General features: G+C 48.0%; 1 protein-coding gene across 2 annotated transcripts in view; it reads right to left on the bottom strand.

The window, feature by feature from the left end:
• Nucleotides 1–21,638, bottom strand: part of LOC121573459 (SH2 domain-containing protein 3C) — a 130,574-nt gene that overhangs the window by 95,962 nt on the left and 12,974 nt on the right. The window contains exon 1 of one of the 2 annotated variants that reach the window (XM_041885466.2): nt 3,083–3,175. The exons of the other annotated variant lie outside the window; for it this stretch is intronic. Coding sequence (XP_041741400.1) covers nt 3,083–3,090 — 8 coding nt within the window. The 5' untranslated portion in view covers nt 3,091–3,175. Of the gene's footprint in view, nt 1–3,082; nt 3,176–21,638 lie in introns of those variants that run through there. 2 annotated transcript variants of the gene reach the window in all.

Genomic DNA, 21,638 nt, shown 5'->3' on the forward strand with positions numbered 1-21,638 from the left:
TATTGTTTATTTCACTTTTGTTTACTATCTACTTCACTTGCTTTGGCAATGTTAACACACGTTTCCCATGCCAATAAAGCCCTTAAATTGAATTAAATTGAAATTGAGAGAGAGAGACAGAGAGAGACAGAGAGAGAGAGAGAGACAGAGAGAGAGCATTAGTGTGATCTCTTTGAGGTGTCCATACAGAACATGGTGCTGTACACTAAAGCCCTTCCCACGGTCACAGAGCTGAACGAATGGTTCCACACACACACAGACTCAGGTCTACACAGACACACCAACCCTGTGTAACATGATCCATGTAGTAAATCACAGCACTATCACGCCTCAGAAATGGAAGTAGAGTAGACTGTAGCCTGGGAAAGCACACGGGGACAAGTTCCAGACCCCTCACAGCTCGACAGACACAGCAGGACTAGGCAGCCGATATGGGGCGCTAGATCTGCCCTATGGTCTAGGATTGATGTCCCAGTAATACACTCGTGTCCCCCGTGGACCGGCTCGTACATAAAGCATCCTCCATTCAGGCTGCAAAGGCATCATTTTCCTCCTTAACTAGCTTTAATGGCAGGCCATCTAATAAAACACAATTTGGTGTGTTTTTGAACGCGGTGTGCAACATCCTAAATTGTCATAAAATCGCAAAATGGTGGTGGGTTTTATTTTCTTCTATTAAGACAGTACACATATTTGACTGCTAGAACTGCTTATAGAAAACAAAGAAGAGTGGGATTTTTATTAGTGAATTGACATTTATGAATGACATTTTTGCCATTAGCACAATTACATTTAAGAGGTAAGATTTTTTGACTTGATCCTTATTATAATTAAGGAACCCAGGCAGCACATTCTCCCATAAATAAAAACAAAAGTAATCAAGAATATGATCAATTATATAACTACAAATGTCTTGCCATAATCTCTTTACATGTAGAAAATTTACATGTGCCAAAATAAATCCAAAACTGTTTCTGGATGCTCAACACAAAAAGTACAGTTAATGTTCATGTATTTTTTGAGTTTCTTCAGGTAATGATTCGCTAGGTAACACTTCTGGATAATTCTGAAAGAGACTTCTTTGACCTTGTTAACAAGCAGGTATTTGTGATAACCAGACCTTTTTCCAACAGATATTATTGACAATTATAAACTGGTTGGTTCGAGCCCTAAATGCTGATTGGCTGACAGCCATGGTATACCAGACCGTATACCACGGGTATGACAAAACGTTTATTTAGACTGCTCTAATTACGTTGGTAACCATTTTATAATAGCAATAAGGCACCTTGGGGGTTTGTGGTATATGGCCAATATACCACAGCTAAGGCAGGTATCCAGGCACTCCGCGTTGCGTCGTGCATAAGAACAGCCCTTAGCTGTGGTATATTGGCCATATACCACACCCCCTCAGGCATTATTGCTTAAATGTATTCCAGTAAGTTGTGTCATAAGGAATAGATAGAACATAAAGCAAGTATAGACCTATTGTTCTGAGGGGAAACACATGTTTCCTACTGGCCCCAAACCCATGTTTCCGCTCTCTCATACAGTGTCAATGACACATAAACATGCACGAACACATGCATGCGCACATACACACACATGCATGCAGGCACACGCATAAGAACATACACACAGACATACACAAACACACACACCAAACAACCTGTGTGATGCTAGCCACAATAAGGATTAGCCACAATAGTGTTATATTCTCTCCATTTCAATGAGCAATCGAAAATGGACTACACACATATGCAGCCTTTATCTTGCTGGGAATTAACCTCCCAGAAAATACACCAGATGCTTCCATGCTCTGGTCACTAACTCTCATTGCTAAACGGGTCATTTTAAGGCATTGGAAATAGGAGCAGTCGCTCTAATTCAATGAACACTGTCAAATTTCAGAAAACTATTGCAAATGGAAATGGAATGTTAAAGGAATATGAAAAAATATGGGCCAAGTTTGAAGTTACTGTCTTGGTGTGAACGAAAACAGGGGTAAATATATGTTATTTATAATATGTAATTAATACTAATCATGTGTACTGATACCAAATTATTGATACAAAATCATTATACCAATCATAATATGTAATGTTATACAAATAATATACATAATGAGAAACTGCTGGCAATTTTATCATGACTCCAACTTCATAATATGAATTACCTATTTATTTATTGTTCTTTAAATTTCGTTACAGCCCTCCCATATATGCAAAAATGTTATTTAGATTTGTTGTTTAAACTGTGATATGCAAAGAAAGGAAAGTATAGAAATGTGCCTTTGAGTCAAAATAGGATGACAGAGAACAATGTTGTGTCATGAGTTTACATGTGGCGTTTTTTTTTGTTTGTTGTTTGGTTTGTGTGATATGTTGTATGTGTTGTAAAAAAACAAAACAAAAATAATATAAAAAATAGTGGAATTCGCGGGTCGCCTTCAAAATAAAAGTCCACAATTGAAACTGATCCAAACGGATACAAATAATGGAATAATGCCACATTTGGACTAGATAACGCTCAACAGGTTTGGAATGTTGTTATATAACTTAAATAAATACAATAAGTAATTAATTTGACAATAAACACATTTCTAATCCCACTCTGGATTTATTAGACTGCATAATTGCGTTGGGGGCATACATATAATTATGCGCATGTACAGCCTTACCTATGGAGAGTGCATCCATTAAATGGGGTATGAGCTACTCAGTGACACCCACAGATTACAATTCCAAAGAGTTTACACAAATATTAGCGTTTTCGCTGTTATTGCGGGACTCTGAAACAACTGTGAAATTAGCCACATTAGCTCACCAGTAAAAAAAAAAAAGACCCTTCATGAGCACAGATTGATTCTGACAATAAGGGGGCTCTCTGTGTCTAGCCTAATGACAAAACAATTCACTCAACAGCCTTGCATATAAATCACAGAAATGAGGCGATGTCATCGACTTCTAAAACAAATAAAGAGTTGTTCAAGCCATAACTCCTTTGAGTTATTTCATGCGATTGAAATCAATTGTTTGTTTTATTTTTCGCAAATGGGCAAAAGAGCCAACTATTTTCTCACCCAACCATGGTCCGAGAAGAGTTCTGCTGCACACGACTCAATTCCTCAACTTTCTCTTCCTCTGTTCCCTGGGAACTTGCTGCAAGTGACCGGCCGTTTAAATCGGCTTTGAATAGTGAACGCGGGATGCTCGAGACGACAGCACCACCCCTCTACGGGCGAGGCTATACCAGAGAGGAAGAGACAGGCCCAACAGCGGGAAATCTGTCTCCCTCCAGCAGGTGACGTTTTTTCGTTGTTTTGCCCACGAAGCAAGGAGTTTTTGTATGGAGTTCAATGAGAGAGTGTCGAATTTGGTAAACAAAAAAATGTATGGCTTATTTGCTAAGTGAGGTTTATTTGATCTAGTATACGTTTTGTAATGCTTAAGTTGTTACGGGTGTACTGATATAAATAGGATATGTGACATCCCGTCAACTTTAGAAACAAATACTTTATATCGGAGTTGTCTCGAGATGGCATGAGGCTAGTAGCATAGCATCTCTTTCCATTGAATACAGGCGGTTGACATGAACAACTCATCGAATATTCAAAAAAGGATTACAATAATGAGGTGTATCCACCAATCCAAAGAAAGGATAGGCGGGAGCTAGACAGCACGCCGTGCTGCTTTGTGGACAACGACTCCCATTGTTTGGATGGAGAGACATGTATCTTGTCAGTATATCCATCATCTTTGGCTATATGGACACGCCTGGTGTCCAAATTGATGATTTATGTCGTGCAGTTGAGAGTCGAGTGGAGACTAATGGATTCCGATGCATAAACGAACCAATGATATCCACTCGAATGGATTCGGACGAGTAAATGAACCAATGATATCACTGTATTTAGTGGAGGCGGAAGTTCGGAACCATAGACTTGAAATTGAACCTGGCGAGAGTGAGGAAGAATTACCTATGGTGGCAGGTGTGGTGAAGACCTCAGAGTCCGAGCCTCGCCCCGATGGTCATGCAAAGGTTGATTCGGGCCCAGTGGGAGTGACATTTTTGGAGAAAGTGGATCCATGCCTTTTGGCTGATCCATATGTAGTCTCAGGCTGGATAGAACATAAGTTGTGTACTGTTCAATCGGTGAAGGTAGCTTGAAGTGGACTTCTGATGATTTCATGTGTTTCTTCTGTCCAGAGGGAGCAGGGCGATTCGCTTCACTCGACTAGTGACAAGACCTGTGACTTACTTTGCTCTCCGGAGCAGGGCGCCTTTGAAAGGAGTGATTACTGGGGTGGCGTTAAGTGTTGAGGTGGAGCAACTGAAATGGAAAATTCCCTGTGTCTGTGGTGCCGTTTGGTGCGACGCAGACCCGGTGGCGAGCGTGGTGAAACTGAGAAGACATTGTCTGTCCTTTTTGATTTTTGAAGCAGAGTCTATACCTGATAATGTCATGTCAGGATATGTCAGTTATCCAGCGAGAGCTTTTGTGCCGAACCGACTAAGGTGTTTCAGATGCCAAGCTTATGGTCATGTTGCAGCAGTGTGTAGGAGGGAGTTTCAGAGATGTGGGAAGTGTGCAGGAGGGATAAAGGAATGTGTAATATTGGTGGAAAAAACTGTATGTGTCAATTGTGGGGATGCCCATGTTGCTAGGGATCAAAAGGGCCTGGTGCGAGAGAGACAGGTTGAGGTTGCCAGGATCAGAGTTGAACAGAAGGATGGATTCAGAATTTTAAACTTGTCTGCCGAAGTTGGGATTTGGGAGAATGTTCAGAATCATTCCGTTTTTATCAGAGTATTATTTTAATTTCTTTACATAAATATAGATGTAATGCCGTAGCTGTACATTTTTGGTGCTTTAGCTGTACTTCCTCGTGTGACAGCAGTGTTCGGCAAATGGGGTGGGAGTGAGTGAAGGACACTGTGCCCTGTGTTGTTGTGTTGCCGGCTTGCAGCGCAAACTCTCCCCATTGAGCAGTAGACTGTATCACGGTGACATCCAGATAGTTACTACCAATATTACAAGTTATTTCTTGTGTAGGCTGCTATCCTACTCTAACTAAAATCAAGTGGGATGGTTAGGTCATTTTCACGTTACGTTAGCTGATTAGCATGTCATGGTGACATCCAGATGGTGACCAATAGCCTACTACAAGTTATTTCAATTTCAATTCAATTCAAAGGGGCTTTACTGGCATGGGAAACATGTGTTTACATTGCCAGAGCAAGTGAAATAAACAAACAAAAGTGAGAAGACACAAAACAACATCAACAAAAAACTATTAGAATTGAACATTGCACTCAAAAAGGTTTAAAAAAAGAAAGACATTTCAAGTGTAATATTATCAGCTATACAGTGCAGTGTTTTAGCAATGTGCAAATAGTTGTAGTACGAATAGTAGGGGAAGATAAATAAACAGTTAAATATTGGTGGTATTTACAATGTTGTTTGTGCTCCACTGGTTGCTATATTCTTGCTGCTGTGATGGCACACTGCGTTATTTCACCTAACAGATATGGGAGTTTATCCATGTTTGATTTGTTTTCAAATTCTTTGTGGGTCTGTGTGATCTGTGGAAAATATATATCTCTAATGTGGTCATACATTTGGCAGGAGATTAGGAAGTTTCCACCTCATTTTGAGGGCAGTGGGCACATGGCCTGGCTTCTCTCGAGAGCCAGGTCTGCCTACGGCGGCCTCTCTCAATAGCAAGGCTATGCTCACTGAGTCTGTACATAGTCAAGGATTTTCTTAATTTTGGGTCAGTCACAGTGGTCAGGTATTCTGCCACTATGTACTCTCTGTTTAGGGCCAGATAGCATTCCAGTTTGCTCTGTTTTCTTGGCTGATTATTTCCAGTGTGTCAAATAGTTATCTTTTTGTTTTCTCATAATTTAGTTGGGTCTAATTGTGTTGCAGTCCTGGGGCTCTGTGGGGTCTTTTTGTGTTGTGAACAGATCCCCTCAGCCATCTAAATAAACGTCACTTTCTTTTACAAGTTTTACAACGGGAAACCCAGCCGTGAGCTGCCCAGTGACGCGAGCCTACCAGACGAGCTAAATGCCTTCTATGCTCACTTCGAGGCAAGCAACATGGAATCATGCATGAGAGCACCAGCTGTTCCGGACGACTGTGTAATCACGCTCTCCATAGCCGATGTGAGTAAGACCTTGAAACAGGTTAACATTCACAAGGCTGCAGGGCCAGATGGATTACCAGGATGCGTACTTAGAGCATGCGCAGACCAGCTGGCAAGTGTCTTCACTGACATTTTCAACATCTCCCTGACTCAGTCAGTAATACCTACATTTCAAGCAGACCACCATTGTCCCTGTGCCCAAGAACACCAAGGTAACCTGCCTAAATGATCACTGCCCCGTAGCCATGAAATGCTTTGAAAGGCTGGTCATGGCTCACATCAACACCATCATCCCAGAAACCCTGGACCCACTCCAATTCGCATACTGCCCCAACATATCCACAGATGACGCAATCTCTATTGCACTCCACACTGCCCTTTCCCACCAGGACCAAAGGAACACCTTTGTGAGAATGCTGTTCATTGACTAAAGCTCAGCGTTCAACACCATAGTGCCCTCCAAGCTCATCATTAAGCTAAGGACCCTGGGACTGAACATCTCCCTCTGCAACTGGATCCTGGACTTCCTGACGGGCTGACCCCAGGTGGTGAGGGTAGGCAACAACACATCTGCCACGCTGACCCTCAACACAGGGGCCCCTCAGGGGTGCGTGCTTAGTCCCCTCCTGTACTCCATTTTCACCCACGACTGCATGGCCACGCATGACTCCAACACCATCATTAAGTTTTCAGACGACACGACGGTGGTAGGCCTGATCACCGACGACGAGACAGCCTATAGGGAGGAGGTCAGAGACCTGGCAGTATGGTGCCAGGACAACGACCTCTCCCTCAATGTGAGCAAGACAAAGGAGCTGATCGTGGACTCCAGGAAAAGGAGGGGCGAGTATGCCCCCTTTCACATCGACGGGGCTGTAGTGGAGCGGGTCGAGAGCTTCAAGTTCCTTGGTGTCCACATCACTAAGGGCCTATCATGGTCCAAACACACCAAGACAGTCATGAGGAGGGCACGACAACGCCTATTCCCCTCAGGAGGCTGAAAATAATTAGCATGGGACCTCAGATCCTCAAAATGTTCTACAGTTGCACCATCGAGAGCATCCTGACTGATTGCATCACCGCTTGGTATGGCGTAAAAGAGTGTAATGCGTACGGCTGAGTACATCACTGGGGCCGAGCTTCCTGCCATCCAGGACCTCTATACCAGGCGGTGTCAGAGGAAGGCCCTTGTCAAAGACTCCAGCCACCCAACTTATAGACTGTTCTCTCTGCTACCGCATTGCAAGCAGTACCAGAGCACCAAGTCTGGGACCAAATGGCTACTTAACAGCTTCTACCCCCAAGCCATAAGACTGCTGAACAGTTAATCAAATGGCTACCCAGACTATTTGCATTGACCCCCTAATTTTATTATTATTTTATTATAATATTTTGCACTGACTCTGTTGCACAGGCTCGATGTACACTCACTGGACTCTAACCACACACTCACACATACTGCACTGATAATCCAACACACACACGGACACACACACACAAACCACACACACATGCATATTGATGCCACACACACACGCACACGCAAAAGCATATACACACACACACACACACACACATACATTCATATTCGTTCACACTCTTCATATACGCTGCTGCTACTCTCTGTTTATTATCTATGCATAGTCACTTTACCCCTACCTAGGGCTGTTATGGTGACCGTATTACCGCCACAGCAGCGGTCAAGAGTCATGACGGCAGTCAAATTCCACATGACCGTTTAGTCACGGTAATTAGGCTTCTCCAAGCTCTGCTGCTGCTGGTCATTAGTAGCCTACCAAATGTGCTAACTGTCTGGTACTCAGCACTCTGTTGTCCCTCTAATCACTCTGACATCAATGCAAATGTTATAAAAAATCTAATCAAACACTTCATGAGAGCCCATGAGCTCATGTTGCGCAATTGCATGAGAAAACAGAGTGATGGCCTCTATTAAAAAGAGGAGGATCCCATCAGCTTTCTATAAGCTAGGCCTATTATATTTATTTCTCAACTCCCTAATATTAAGCACATTGCTTCTCTTTACAACAGGAGTATAGCCTACCTGGCTGGCATGAAATGAACCACGGGAAAAGCGTCCTTCATTCGCTATTTAAGTGCATAGATTACATTTTTTCCCCCTGCCCATGTTTCGAGACAGGTGCATGATAAATGGTCCATTCTAAATCAAAACAAATTTCACACATATATTATTTAGTATATGTAAATCAAGATTAAATCAAGAATAGTCTGATTGGTGACAATATTGGCCTATCACTTGTGAATTATGTCCAGTTTAAGGGAAGAAACAGCGCATGCCTTTTTTTGGCGAATTTTTCTAAACATAGTTGCACACCTCATGTAGCCTAGCCCTTAGGCTTATATGTTTTGATAAGGTTTGTATCACAACTAAAGTTACATAAATAACTCTAAATTAAACATATAGGAGTAATGCTCAACACAGAATAGCCGCATGTGCACACTCCCTCTGTCATGAGCCCTCTCACTCCACCGGGTTACCACCTTAATTGGTTTCCACTATCTTCCACTCTGCTCACCTCCCTCTCTCTACTCAGCCTAACTAGCTCCACCTGTCCCTGCTCTGCTCGGCTCTAATTACTCTGCCAGCTGCGCTGCATTACCCACTAACCTCTCCCAGTATTTAAGGCCCTGTCTTTCAGCTCTCCGGTGTCAGATCGTCTGCAAAGCTCACACCCGGAACCTGTTTGCTCGCGCTTCTGGCTCACCCTGGTTTTGTGACCCCGGACCTGCCTGGTTTTTGGATACTCTTCTGCCTCAGGAGATCCAGACCTGCTTCTGCCATTACGACTCCTGACTACTCTTCTATCCCGGTAACTCTGACCAGCCTTCTGCCTTGCTACTACGTATTTTGGATTTCCCTTGAACTGTACTGCTGCCTGGTTTCATTCCGCCCCGTTGTGTCTGTGTTTCCTCCCCCCCCCAGGACTTCTGGACCACCAACCACCGGCGTCATCGGACGCATCGCTGCCACTGGGGGAGGCACAGACCCAGCACATCGGACGGGATAACCCCTGGAGCCTTCACTCACTCCCTACATCCCTTTCCCCTTAAGTTTAAATAAACTTTCTGGTGTGACGCAATTGTGGTCCTCTTGTCGTCTGTCTGAACCGTGACAGTACGATCTGACCATCATGGACTCAGCGCACACTTCCCCCGACATGGAAACCGAAGAGCCTGAGCAACCCCACCGCCATGCTACGCCTGGAACACACTGAGAGAGAGCTAGGCCGCATGAGCGGCGTCATCTCCTCTCTGCTTCAGGTCGGCCACCAACAGCATCAGCAGTTCCAGCAGCACCAGCAGCAGTCCCAGCAGCAGCAACAACAACTCGCCATGATCATTCAACTCCTCACCAACCTGACCCCAGCCAGTCTGCCCACCAGCCCTGCCCCCGAGTTACCTGCCCCGGTCATTGCAGCCGCTGCTCCGAACCCAAGATTGGAAACCCCGAGCGGTTCAACGGCGATTCAACCCAGGTCCGGCCATTCCTGACTAGCTGCCGACTTCAGTTCTCCTTGCAGCCAAGGACCTTCGCCACGGAGGGGGCTAGAGTTGGGTATGCCATCACTCACCTGACGGGCCGAGCTCGACTCTGGGGAACAGCAGAGTTCGAACGTCAAACCCCCGCATGTGCAACCTTCGACCTGTTTGCTGAGGAGATGCTGAAGGTGTTTGACCTGGATTCACCAACCGCAGAGGCGTCTCGTGAACTGTTCAGTATTCGACAAGGCAGACGTACAGTCGCAGACCATTCCATCGACTTCCGAACCCTGGCTAGACGAAGTTCTTGGAACACACCATCGTTGGTGGACGCGTTCTTCCATAGTTTGGCTGACTATATCAAGGGACGAGTTGGTCTCCCATGAACTGCCTTCCACTCTTGATGAAGCCATCGCACTGACTGTCAGGATCGACAGAGGGATACAGACCCGTCGTCGTGAGAGGGGGCGCCAAGGTCCACCTACTACCGGCATTCGGAGAGATCCGACTGGGCTCCTGTCATCTACTGCCACTCACCCAGGTCAGCTTGATCAGTCTGAGCCTATGGAGATTGGGCGAGCCTCTCTCACTCCTGCAGAGCGCCAGCGACGCCTCACCTCAAACCTCTGCCTCTATTGTGGAGGTGATGGACATCGTGTGGTAACCTGCCCTTTAAAGGGCCGAAGCTCACCGGGCATAGGGGGAGTCCGGTTGAGTTCAATGACCATCCAGTCCTCCGACCGCAAACCCCTGCTGCAAGTTCACCTCCGCCTCCCTGACTCAACTCACACCCTGGCTGCTCTGGTGGATTCTGGCGCCGAAGCCAACATAATGGACATCAAGCTGGCACGCCAACTGGGACTGGAGAACCTCCGTTTGACACCTCCTATTCCTGCCCGGGCACTGGACGGACACTTACTCGGATCGGTCACTCATGTCACGGCCCCGGTCTCGATGGGTCTGTCCGGAAACCATCAAGAAACTATCCAGTTTCACCTGCTCCCCTCTCCAGGCCAACCCCTCATCCTGGGTTACCCATGGCTCCGCCCGGCACAACCCTCAGCTCGACTGGGTGACCGGGGTGATCAGGGAGTGGGGAGAGGACTGCCACCGAACCTGCCTGCTTGCCGCCGCACACCCCCCTCGGCCAGTACCTACTAACTCCGCTCCTGACCCCTCCAAGGACCCTGTGTCGATTCTGCCAAGTCCCTGCATCGTTGCAGCTCTGACCTGGGCTGTTGAGGAACAGGTGCTGGAGGCTCTCCGTAACCAGCCAGGTCCCAGCACTTGCCCAGCTGACCGCCTTTTTGTCCCCGAAGACCTGAGGTCCCAGGTCGTTCAGTGGGGACATGACTCCCGCCTAGCTTGTCACCCTGGCTCCACCCGCACTTACAACCTGCTCGCCCAGAGGTTCTGGTGGCCCTCTCTGAGGAAGGATGTACGGGAATTCGTCCAAGCCTGCCCCATCTGCAACCAACACAAGTCGTCCTGCCAGCCCCCCAGCCGGATTGCTGCAGCCCCTGCCTGTGCCCAGGAGTCCGCTGGTCCCTGCTGCGCCTTGTCCTCCTCCTCCACGGCTCGTCGAAGGTGGTCTGGTTTACACCGTCCGCCGCCTGCTTCGGTCCAGACGGAGGGGTAGGGGTCTCCAGTACCTCATTGACTGGGAGGGCTATGGACCTGAGGAAAGGACCTGGGTGCCAGCTAGTCGGATTGTGGATAGGACTCTCATCACCGCTTTCCACCAACGGCATCCTGATCAACCTGCAATCCGTAGGGGCCGCCCCAGAGGGGTCCCTAACCGTCCGGCCCGCTCGGCTTCCTGTCCTGTGCCTGACCCTGTCTCGGGACCTGTCCCATCTCCCGACCACGGCCCTCCGGCTTCCTCCGAGGATGAGGACGTTCACTCGGACCGTTCGGAGGAGTTCCAGCCCTCCTCCGGCTCCCCTCCTCCCGCCCGGCGTGGTGTTGCTCTTGGGACTTCTGGGGCCGTCCCCTTGGGGGGTTCTGTCATGAGCCCTCTCACTCCACCGGGTTACCACCTTAATTGGTTTCCACTATCTTCCACTCTGCTCACCTCCCTCTCTCTACTCAGCCTAACTAGCTCCACCTGTCCCTGCTCTGCTCGGCTCTAATTACTCTGCCAGCTGCGCTGCATTACCCACTAACCTCTCCCAGTATTTAAGGCCCTGTCTTTCAGCTCTCCGGTGTCAGATCGTCTGCAAAGCTCACACCCGGAACCTGTTTGCTCGCGCTTCTGGCTCACCCTGGTTTTGTGACCCCGGACCTGCCTGGTTTTTGGATACTCTTCTGCCTCAGGAGATCCAGACCTGCTTCTGCCATTACGACTCCTGACTACTCTTCTATCCCGGTAACTCTGACCAGCCTTCTGCCTTGCTACTACGTATTTTGGATTTCCCTTGAACTGTACTGCTGCCTGGTTTCATTCCGCCCCGTTGTGTCTGTGTTCTCCCCCCAGGACTTCTGGACCACCAACCACCGGGCGTCATCGGACGCATCGCTGCCACTGGGGGGAGGCACAGACCCAGCACATCGGACGGGATAACCCCTGGAGCCTTCACTCACTCCCTACATCCCTTTCCCCTTAAGTTTAAATAAACTTTCTGGTGTGACGCAATTGTGGTCCTCTTGTCGTCTGTCTGAACCGTGACACCCTCAAAATCGTTTGGAGAAAGTATCCTTTCTATTTTATTCAGCTATGTTCAATTGTATTCTTCATACTATAAAATAATATTTAAAAAATGCCAAGGAATTCTAAGCAAATCTTGTCTGCTAAATGAACTAGTGTAGCCCACAGCCATATGGTATAGCCAGATCAGGACAACTCAGAGTATGCTATTCTGTTCTTCTGAAATAGACTACATTTTCTTCATATCATGTTTCTTTAGACCTGTCTAAAATAAATAATGGATGTATTACTTATGGTGTAGGCTATATTACATGGATTTATTAGACTTTTTCAAATGTAGATGTTCCAAAGGTCTGCATCAGTGGCTTGAAGGCTTCCAAGCTATGCCACAGATTCTTTACATGAATACAATCAAATGAAGTCAAATTGTATTTGCCACATTGGCCAAATACAACAGGTGTAGACCTTACAGTGAAATGCCTACTTACAAGCCCTTAACCAACAATGCAGTTTTAAGAAAAAAATTGTTAAGTAAAAAAAGATGAATAAAAATAAGTCCGGGAAAACTCCAGGGTTGGATGGCATACCAGTCGAGGTATACCAAACCTTTTTTGATATACTTAGAATGTTTTAACCACTCCTATGTAAATGGTAGATTATCAGACACTCAAGAAGAAGGTCTGATTTCATTATTACTGAAACAGGATACAAGTGGAAAATATAAAGATCCAGTCCATTAAAAAAATTGGAGGCCCCTTACACTTCAGTGTTGTAATGCAAAAATTCTAGCAAAATGTATAGCGCATAGAATTTAAAAGGTATTGTCGGACATTATTAATTCTAATCAGACAGGTTTCTACATGGACAATACATTGGAGATAATATAAGGCAAGTACTGGAAACAATAGAACACTATGAAAAATCTGGGAAACCAGGCCTTCTATTCATAGCAGACTTTGAAAAGGCCTTTGATAAAGTACGACTGGGGGTTATACAGTGGGGAGAACAAGTATTTGATACACTGCCGATTTTGCAGGTTTTCCTACTTACAAAACATGTAGAGGTCTGTAATTTTTATCATAGGTACACTTCAACTGTGAGAGACAGAATCTAAAACAAAAACAAAAATCCAGAAAATCACATTGTATGATTTTTAAGTAATTCATTTATTGCATGACATAAGTATTTGATCACCTACCAACCAGTAAGAATTCCAGCTCTCACAGACCTGTTAATTTTTCTTTAAGAAGCCCTCCTGTTCTCCACTCATTGCCTGTATTAACTGCACCTGTTTGAACTCGTTACCTGTATAAAAGACACCTGTCCACACACTCAATCAAACAGACTCCAACCTCTCCACAATGGCCAAGACCAGAGAGCTGTGTAAGGACATCAGGGATAAAATTGTAGACCTGCATAAGGCTGGGATGGGCTACAGGACAATAGGCAAGCAGCTTGGTGAGAAGGCAACAACTGTTGGCACAATTATTATAAAATGGAAGAAGTTCAAGATGACGGTCAATCACCCTCGGTCTGGGGCTCCATGCAAGCCCAGAACTACACGGCAGGACCTGGTCAATGACCTGAAGAGAGCTGGGACCACAGTCTCAAAGAAAACCATTAGTAACACACTACGCCGTCATGGATTAAAATCCTGCAGCGCACGCAAGGTCCCCCTGCTCAAGCCAGCGCATGTCCAGGCCCGTCTGAAGTTTGCCAATGACCATCTGGATGATCCAGAGGAGGAATGGGAGAAGGTCATGTTGTCTGATGAGACAAAAATAGAGCTTTTTGGTCTAAACTCCACTCGCCGTGTTTGGAGGAAGAAGAAGGATGAGTACAACCCTAAGAACACCATCCCAACCGTAAAGCATGGAGGTGGAAACATCATTCTTTGGGGATGCTTTTCTGCAACGGGGACAGGACGACTGCACCGTATTGAGGGGAGGATGGATGGGGCCATGTATCGCGAGATCTTGGCCAACAACCTCCTTCCCTCAGTAAGAGCATTGAAGATGGGTCGTGGCTGGGTCTTCCAGCATGACAACGACCCGAAACACACAGCCAGGGCAACTAAGGAGTGGCTCCGTAAGAAGCATCTCAATAGAAAATCCAATAGAAAATCTTTGGAGGGAGCTGAAAGTCTGTATTGCCCAGCGACAGCCCCGAAACCTGAAGGATCTGGAGAAGATCAAATCAAATCAAATCAAATCAAATTTTATTGGTCACATGCGCCGAATACAACAGGTGCAGACATTACAGTGAAATGCTTACTTACAGCCCTTAACCAACAGTGCATTTATTTTAAACAAAAAAGTAAGAATAAAACAACAACAAAAAAGTGTTGAGAAAAAAAAGAGCAGAAGTAAAAAATAAAGTGACAGTAGGGAGGCTATATATACAATAGAATAAAGTGACAGTAGGGAGGCTATATATACAGGGGGGTACCGTTGCATAGTCAATGTGCGGGGGCACCGGCTAGTTGAGGTAATATGTACATGTGGGTAGAGTTAAAGTGACTATGCATAAATACTTAACAGAGTAGCAGCAGCGTAAAAGGGATGGGGTGGGGGGGCAGTGCAAATAGTCCGGGTAGCCATGATTAGCTGTTCAGGAGTCTTATGGCTTGGGGGTAGAAGCTGTTGAGAAGTCTTTTGGACCTAGACTTGGCACTCCGGTACCGCTTGCCGTGCGGTAGCAGAGAGAACAGTCTATGACTAGGGTGACTGGAGTCTTTGACAATTTTGAGGGCCTTCCTCTGACACCGCCTGGTATAGAGGTCCTGGATGGCAGGGAGCTTTGCCCCAGTGATGTACTGGGCCGTACGCACTACCCTCTGTAGTGCCTTGCGGTCAGAGGCCAAGCAGTTGCCATACCAGGCGGTGATGCAACCAGTCAGGATGCTCTCGATGGTGCAGCTGTAGAAATTTTTTTGAGGATCTGAGGACCCATGCCAAATCTTTTTAGTCTCCTGAGGGGGAATAGGCTTTGTCGTGCCCTCTTCACGACTGTCTTGGTGTGTTTGGACCATGATAGTTCGTTGGTGATGTGGACACCAAGGAACTTGAAGCTCTCAACCTGTTCCACTACAGCCCCGTCGATGAGAATGGGGGCGTGCTCAGTCCTCTTTTTTTTTTTTTTTTTCCTGTAGTCCACAATCTGTATGGAGGAGTGGGCCAAAATCCCTGCTGCAGTGTGTGCAAACCTGGTCAAGACCTACAGGAAACGTATGATCTCTGTAATTGCAAACAAAGGTTTCTGTACCAAATATTAAGTTCTGCTTTTCTGATGTATCAAATACTTATGTCATGCAATAAAATGCAAATTAATTACTTAAAAATCATACAATGTGATTTTCTGGATTTATGTTTTAGATTCCGTCTCTCACAGTTGAAGTGTACCTATGATAAAAATTACAGACCTCTACATGCTTTGTAAGTAGGAAAACCTGCAAAATCGGCAGTGTATCAAATACTTGTTCTCCCCACTGTAGGTGGTTGGCAGGATCATATTTATGAATAATTTTTAAAGAAACTTCCTTAATTTTGTTAATAAGTAGGTACAGTGCATTCGGAAAGTAACCAGACCCCTTGACTTTTTCCACATTTTTTTACGTTAAAACCTTTTTCAAAAATGTATTAAATTGTTTTTTCCCTCATCAATCTACACACAATACCTCGCTGCACAGCTATTTTCAGGTCTCTCCAGAGATGTTCGATCAGTTTCAAGTCCGGGCTCTGGCTTGGACACTCAAGGACATTCAGAGACTTGTCCCGAAGCCACTCCTGCGTTGTCTTGGCTGTGTGCTTAGGGTCGTTGTCCTGTTGGAAGGTGAACCTTCGTCCCAGTCTGAGGTCCTGAGCGCTCTGAAGCAGGTTTTCATCAAGGATCTCTCTGAACTTTGCTCCGTTCATCTTTCCCTCTATCCTGACTAGTCTTCCAGTCCCTACCGCTGAAAGACATCCCCACAGCATGATGCTGCCACCACCATGCTTCACCGTAGGGATGGTGCCAGGTTTCCTCCAGACGTGATGCTTGGCATTCAGGCCAAAGAGTTCAATCTTGGTTTCATCAGACCAGATAATCTTCTTTCTCATGGTCTGAGAGTCTTTAGGTGCCCTTTGGCAAACTCCAAGCGGGCTGTCATGTGCCTTTTACTGAGGAGTGGCTTCCGTCTGGCCACTCTACCATAAAGGCCTGATTGGTGGAGTGCTGCTGAGATGGTTGTCCTTCTGGAAGATTCTCCCATCTCTACAGAGGAACTCTGGAGCTCTGTCAGAGTGACCATCGGGTTCTTGGTCACCTCCCTGACCAAGGCCCTTCTCCCCCAATTGCTCAGTTTGGCCGGGCGGCCAGCTCTAGGAAGAGTCTTGGTGGTTCCAAACTTCTTCCATTTAAGAATGATGGAGGCCACTGTGTTCTTGGGGACCTTCAATGCTGCAGAAATGTTTTGGTACCCTTCCCCAGATCTGTGCCTCTACACAATCATGTCTCTGAGCTTTACGGACAATTCCTTCAACCTCATGGCTTGGTTTTTTCTCTTACATGCACTGTCAACTGTGGGACCTTATATAGACAGGTGTGCCTTTCCAAATCATGTCCAATCGATAGAATTTACCACAGGTGGACTCCAATCAAGTTGTAGAATCATCTCAAGGATTATCAATGGAAACAGGATGCACCTGAGCTCAATTTTGAGTCTCAAAGCAAAGGGTATGAATACTTATGTAAAAATGGTATTTCTATTTTTTATTTGTAATACATTTGCAAAAATGTTTTCGCTTTGTCATTATGGGGTATTGATGAGTATTTTTTTATTTATTGAATACATTTTAGAATAAGGCTGTAATGTAACAAAATGCGGAAAAAGGTAAGGGGTCTGAATTCTTTCCAAATGCACTGTATGTGTGAGGCAACATTCATTTTTTGTCAAGAGTGCTGTAGGTGGGTGTAGTGGTGGAATCAAACGCAGGACACCGAAGTATAGTCCAAAAGACTTTAGTTCAATTTCCAACAAGGAAAATACGAACACACTTGCCCGAAGGCGAAACTACGCACGAAGGCGACAAAAATAAAGGCGCACTAAACATGTGCGTAAATGCTCCAACGCAGTGGAGTGAAGCTCAACCGAGCGAATAGGCGAATGACAAGCACAACACACGACAGACATAAATCAATCACACACAACACTAGACAAACACAACGAGAAACTTATAGGACACTAATTACGCTAAATGAGAACAGGTGTCACAACAAACAGACAAAAGCAAACGAACATGAAACATACAACGGTGGCAGCTAGTATTCCGGAGACAACGAACGCCGAAGCCTGCCCGAACAAGGAAGAGAGGCAGCCTCGGCCGAAACCGTGACAGTACCCCACCCTTGACGCGCGGCTCCAGACGTGCGCCGACTCCGGCCTCGGGGACGACCCGGAGGACGCGGAGCAGGGTGCGTCGGGTGCCCACGATGGAATTCCGTCAGGAGAGACGGGTCCAAAATGTCTCTCCTCGGCACCCAGCACCGTTCCTCCGGACCGTACCCCTCCCACTCCACTAGATATTGGAGACCCCCATCCGACGTCTCGAATCCAAGATGGACCTCACGGAGTACGCCGGTGCCCCTCGATGTCCAATGGGGGCGGAGGAGTCTCCCTGATCTCGCTTTCTTGGAGTGGGCCAGCTACCACCGGCCTGAGAAGGGACACATGGAACGAGGGGTTAATACTTTTATATTCAACAGGTAGTTGTAATTTGTAACACACCTCGTTCAACCTTCTCAGGACTTTAAATGGCCCTACAAACCGCCGACCCAGTTTCCGACAGGGCAGGCGGAGGGGCAGGTTTCTGGTAGAGAGCCAGACTCGATCACCAGGTGCGTACACCGGTCCCTCACTGCGGTGGAGATCGGCGCTCGCCTTATGACGTCGGAGGGCCCGCTGCAGGTGGACGTGTGCAGCGTTCCACGTCTCCTCCGAGCGCCGCACCCACTCATCCACCGCAGGAGCCTCGATCTGGCTCTGCTGCCAAGGTGCCAGAACCGGCTGGTAACCTAACACACATTGGAAAGGGGTTAGGTTAGTGGAGGAATGGTGTAGGGAATTCTGGGCCATCTCGGCCCAGGGAACGTACCTTGCCCACTCCTCCGGCCGGTCCTGGCAGTATGTTCTAAGAAACCTACCCACATCCTGGTTCACGCGTTCCACCTGCCCATTACTCTCGGGTGGTAACCCGAGGTGAGGCTCACCGAGACCCCCAACCGCTCCATAAAGGCTCTCCAGACCCTGGAGGTAAATTGGGGACCTCGATCAGACACAATATCCTCGGGTACCCTGTAGTGCCGGAACACATGGGTGAATAGTGCTTCGGCAGTTTGCAGGGCGGTAGGAAGGCCCGGCATGGGGAGCAAACGACAGGCCTTAGAAAACCGGTCCACAACGACCAGTATAGTGGTATTCCCCTGTGAAGGAGGAAGGTCAGTAAGGAAATCCACCGAGAGGTGAGACCATGGTCGTTGTGGAACGGGCAGGGGTAGTAACTTACCCCTAGGCAGATGTCTAGGCGCCTTACACTGGGCGCACACCGAGCAGGAGGAAACATAAACCCTCACATCCCTTGCCAACGTGGGCCACCAGTACTTGGCACTAAGACAGTGCACTGTCCGGCCGATACCAGGGTGTCCAGAGGAGGGTGACGTGTGAGCCCAATAGATCAATCGATCCCGAACCTCGAGCGGAACGTACTTCCGACCCTCCGGGCATTGCGGTGGACTAGGGTCGGTGCGTAACGCCCGCTCGAGCTCAGCTACGACCTCCCACACTACCGGTGCCACCAGACACGACTCCGGCAGTATGGGAGTGGGCTCCACGGACCTCTCCTCCGTGTCATACCGCCGAGACAGTGCATCTGCCTTACCGTTCTGTGACCCAGGGATGTACGTGATCTTAAATGTAAACCGGGTCAAAAACATACTCCATCTTGCCTGACGAGGGTTCAGCCTCCTCGCTGCCCGGATGTACTCCAGGTTACGGTGGTCCGTCAAAATGAGGAAAGGGTGTTGAGCCCCCTCAAGCCAGTGCCTCCACACCTTTAGGGCCTGTACCACGGCTAACAGCTCCCTGTCCCCTATGTCATAGTTTCGCTCCGCCGGACTGAGCTTCTTAGAATAAAAAGCACAGGGGCGGAGTTTAGGTGGCGCGCCTGACCGTTGTGAAAGCACGGCTCCTAATCCGGCCTCAGACGCGTCCACCTCTACCTGAAATGGCAAAGAGGGATCCGGATGCGCCAGCACCGGGGCCGAGGTAAACAGGTCCTTCAGCCTCCCAAACGCCCTGTCCGCCTCGGCAGACCACTGCAGACGCACCGGACCACCCTTCAAAAGAGACGTGATGGGAGCTGCCACCTGTCCAAAACCCCGGATAAACCTCCGGTAGTAATTCGCAAACCCCAAAAACTGCTGCACCTCCTTCACAGTGGTTGGTGTTTGCCAATTACGCACGGCTGACACCCGGTCTACCTCCATTTTCACCCCTGACGCAGACAACTGATACCCCAAAAAGGAGACCGACTCCTGGAAAAACAGACACTTCTCTGCCTTAACATACAGGTCGTGCTCCACCAGCCTCCGCAACACTGTGCGCACCAGGGCCACATGCTCGACACGGGTAGGCGAGTACACGAGAATGTCATCTATGTACACAACCACCCCCTGCCCCTGCATGTCCCTGAAGATCTCATCCACGAATGATTGGAAAACTGACGGAGCGTTCATCAACCCGTATGGCATGACAAGATACTCGTAATGGCCCGAGGTGGTACTAAAGGCTGTCTTCCATTCATCGCCCTCCCTGATGCGCACCAAGTTATACGCGCTCCTGAGATCTAATTTAGTGAAGAAACGCGCCCCATGCAATGACTCAGTCATGGTCGCAATCAGCGGGAGTGGATAACTGTACTTCACCGTGATCTGATTGAGACCACGGTAATCGATGCACGGGCGTAAACCACCATCCTTTTTCTTCACAAAAAAGAAACTCGAGGACGCGGGGAAGTGGAAGGCCGTATGTATCCTTGTCTCAGAGATTCGTCTATGTAAGTCTCCATAGCTTTCTTCTCCTCCTGAGACAGAGGATACACATGGCTCCGTGGGAGCGCAGCTCCTGCCTGGAGGTCTATCGCACAATCTCCCTGCCTATGGGGCGGCAACCGCGTCGCCCTCGACTTACTAAATGCAATAGCCAAATCCCCATACTCAGGGGGCACGTGCAGTGCGGGCACCTGGTTTGGACTCTCCACCGAGGTAGCCCCTACGGAAACGCCCAAACATCGACCCACACACTGGGCAGACCACTCCATCAGAGCCCTCTCCTGCCACGAAATAGATGGGTTATGGGTACTCAACCAGGGCATGCCCAGCACCACCGGATACGCAGGCGAGTCAATCAGAAATAGCTGAATCATCTCCTGATGACCCCCCTGCGCACACATCCTAAGTGGCGCAGTGACCTCCCTGATTAAGCCCGCACCCAACGGACGGCTATCTAGGGCATGAACGGGGAAAGGGACATCAACAGGAAGAAGGGGAATCCCTAAAGCTAAACAAAACTTCTTATCAACAAAATTCCCAGCCGCGCCTGAATCTACCAGCGCCTTATGCTGGGAATGAGGTGCTACCTGTGGAAAACGCACAGGTATACAGAAATGTGCAACAGAGAGCTCTGGGTGAGTGGGGCGCCTACTCACCTGGAAGGAATCCCCAGTGCGGGACCTGTCGTCCTCTCCCCTAGGAGGCCATCCCCAGCACCTAGCCGCGGTGTGTCCTCCCCCGACCACAGTTGGTGCAGGGGATGGACCCCCTCGTAAGCCGACCCCTCCTCTCTCTAGCGCCAGCGCCCCGAGCTCCATGGGGCACGGCTCGGAGGCGCTGGAGGGTGAAATGGACGGACCCCCCTCGGAACGTCCGCGGGTAGCTAGCAGGTTATCCAGCCTGATGGACATGTCGACCAACTGGTCGAACGAGAGGCTGGTGTCCCTACAGGCCAGCTCCCGACGGACGTCCTCGCGAAGACTACATCTGTAGTGATCGATGAGAGCCCGCTCATTCCACCCTGCATCTGCCGCTAGAGTACGGAATTCGAGGGCGAACTCCTGGGCACTCCTTCCCCTGCCGGAGGAAGACCAGACGCTCCCCCGCCGCTTTCCCCTCCGGGGGATGGTCAAACACCGCCCTGAAGCGGCGGGAGAACTCGTCGTAGGTGATGGTATCCGCGTCGATCCTCCTCCACTCCGCGTTGGCCCATTCCAACGCCTTCCCGGAAA

Source organism: Coregonus clupeaformis, chromosome 9 (genome assembly GCF_020615455.1).
Source record: "Coregonus clupeaformis isolate EN_2021a chromosome 9, ASM2061545v1, whole genome shotgun sequence".
In the NCBI taxonomy this organism is placed as follows: Eukaryota; Metazoa; Chordata; class Actinopteri; order Salmoniformes; family Salmonidae; genus Coregonus; species Coregonus clupeaformis.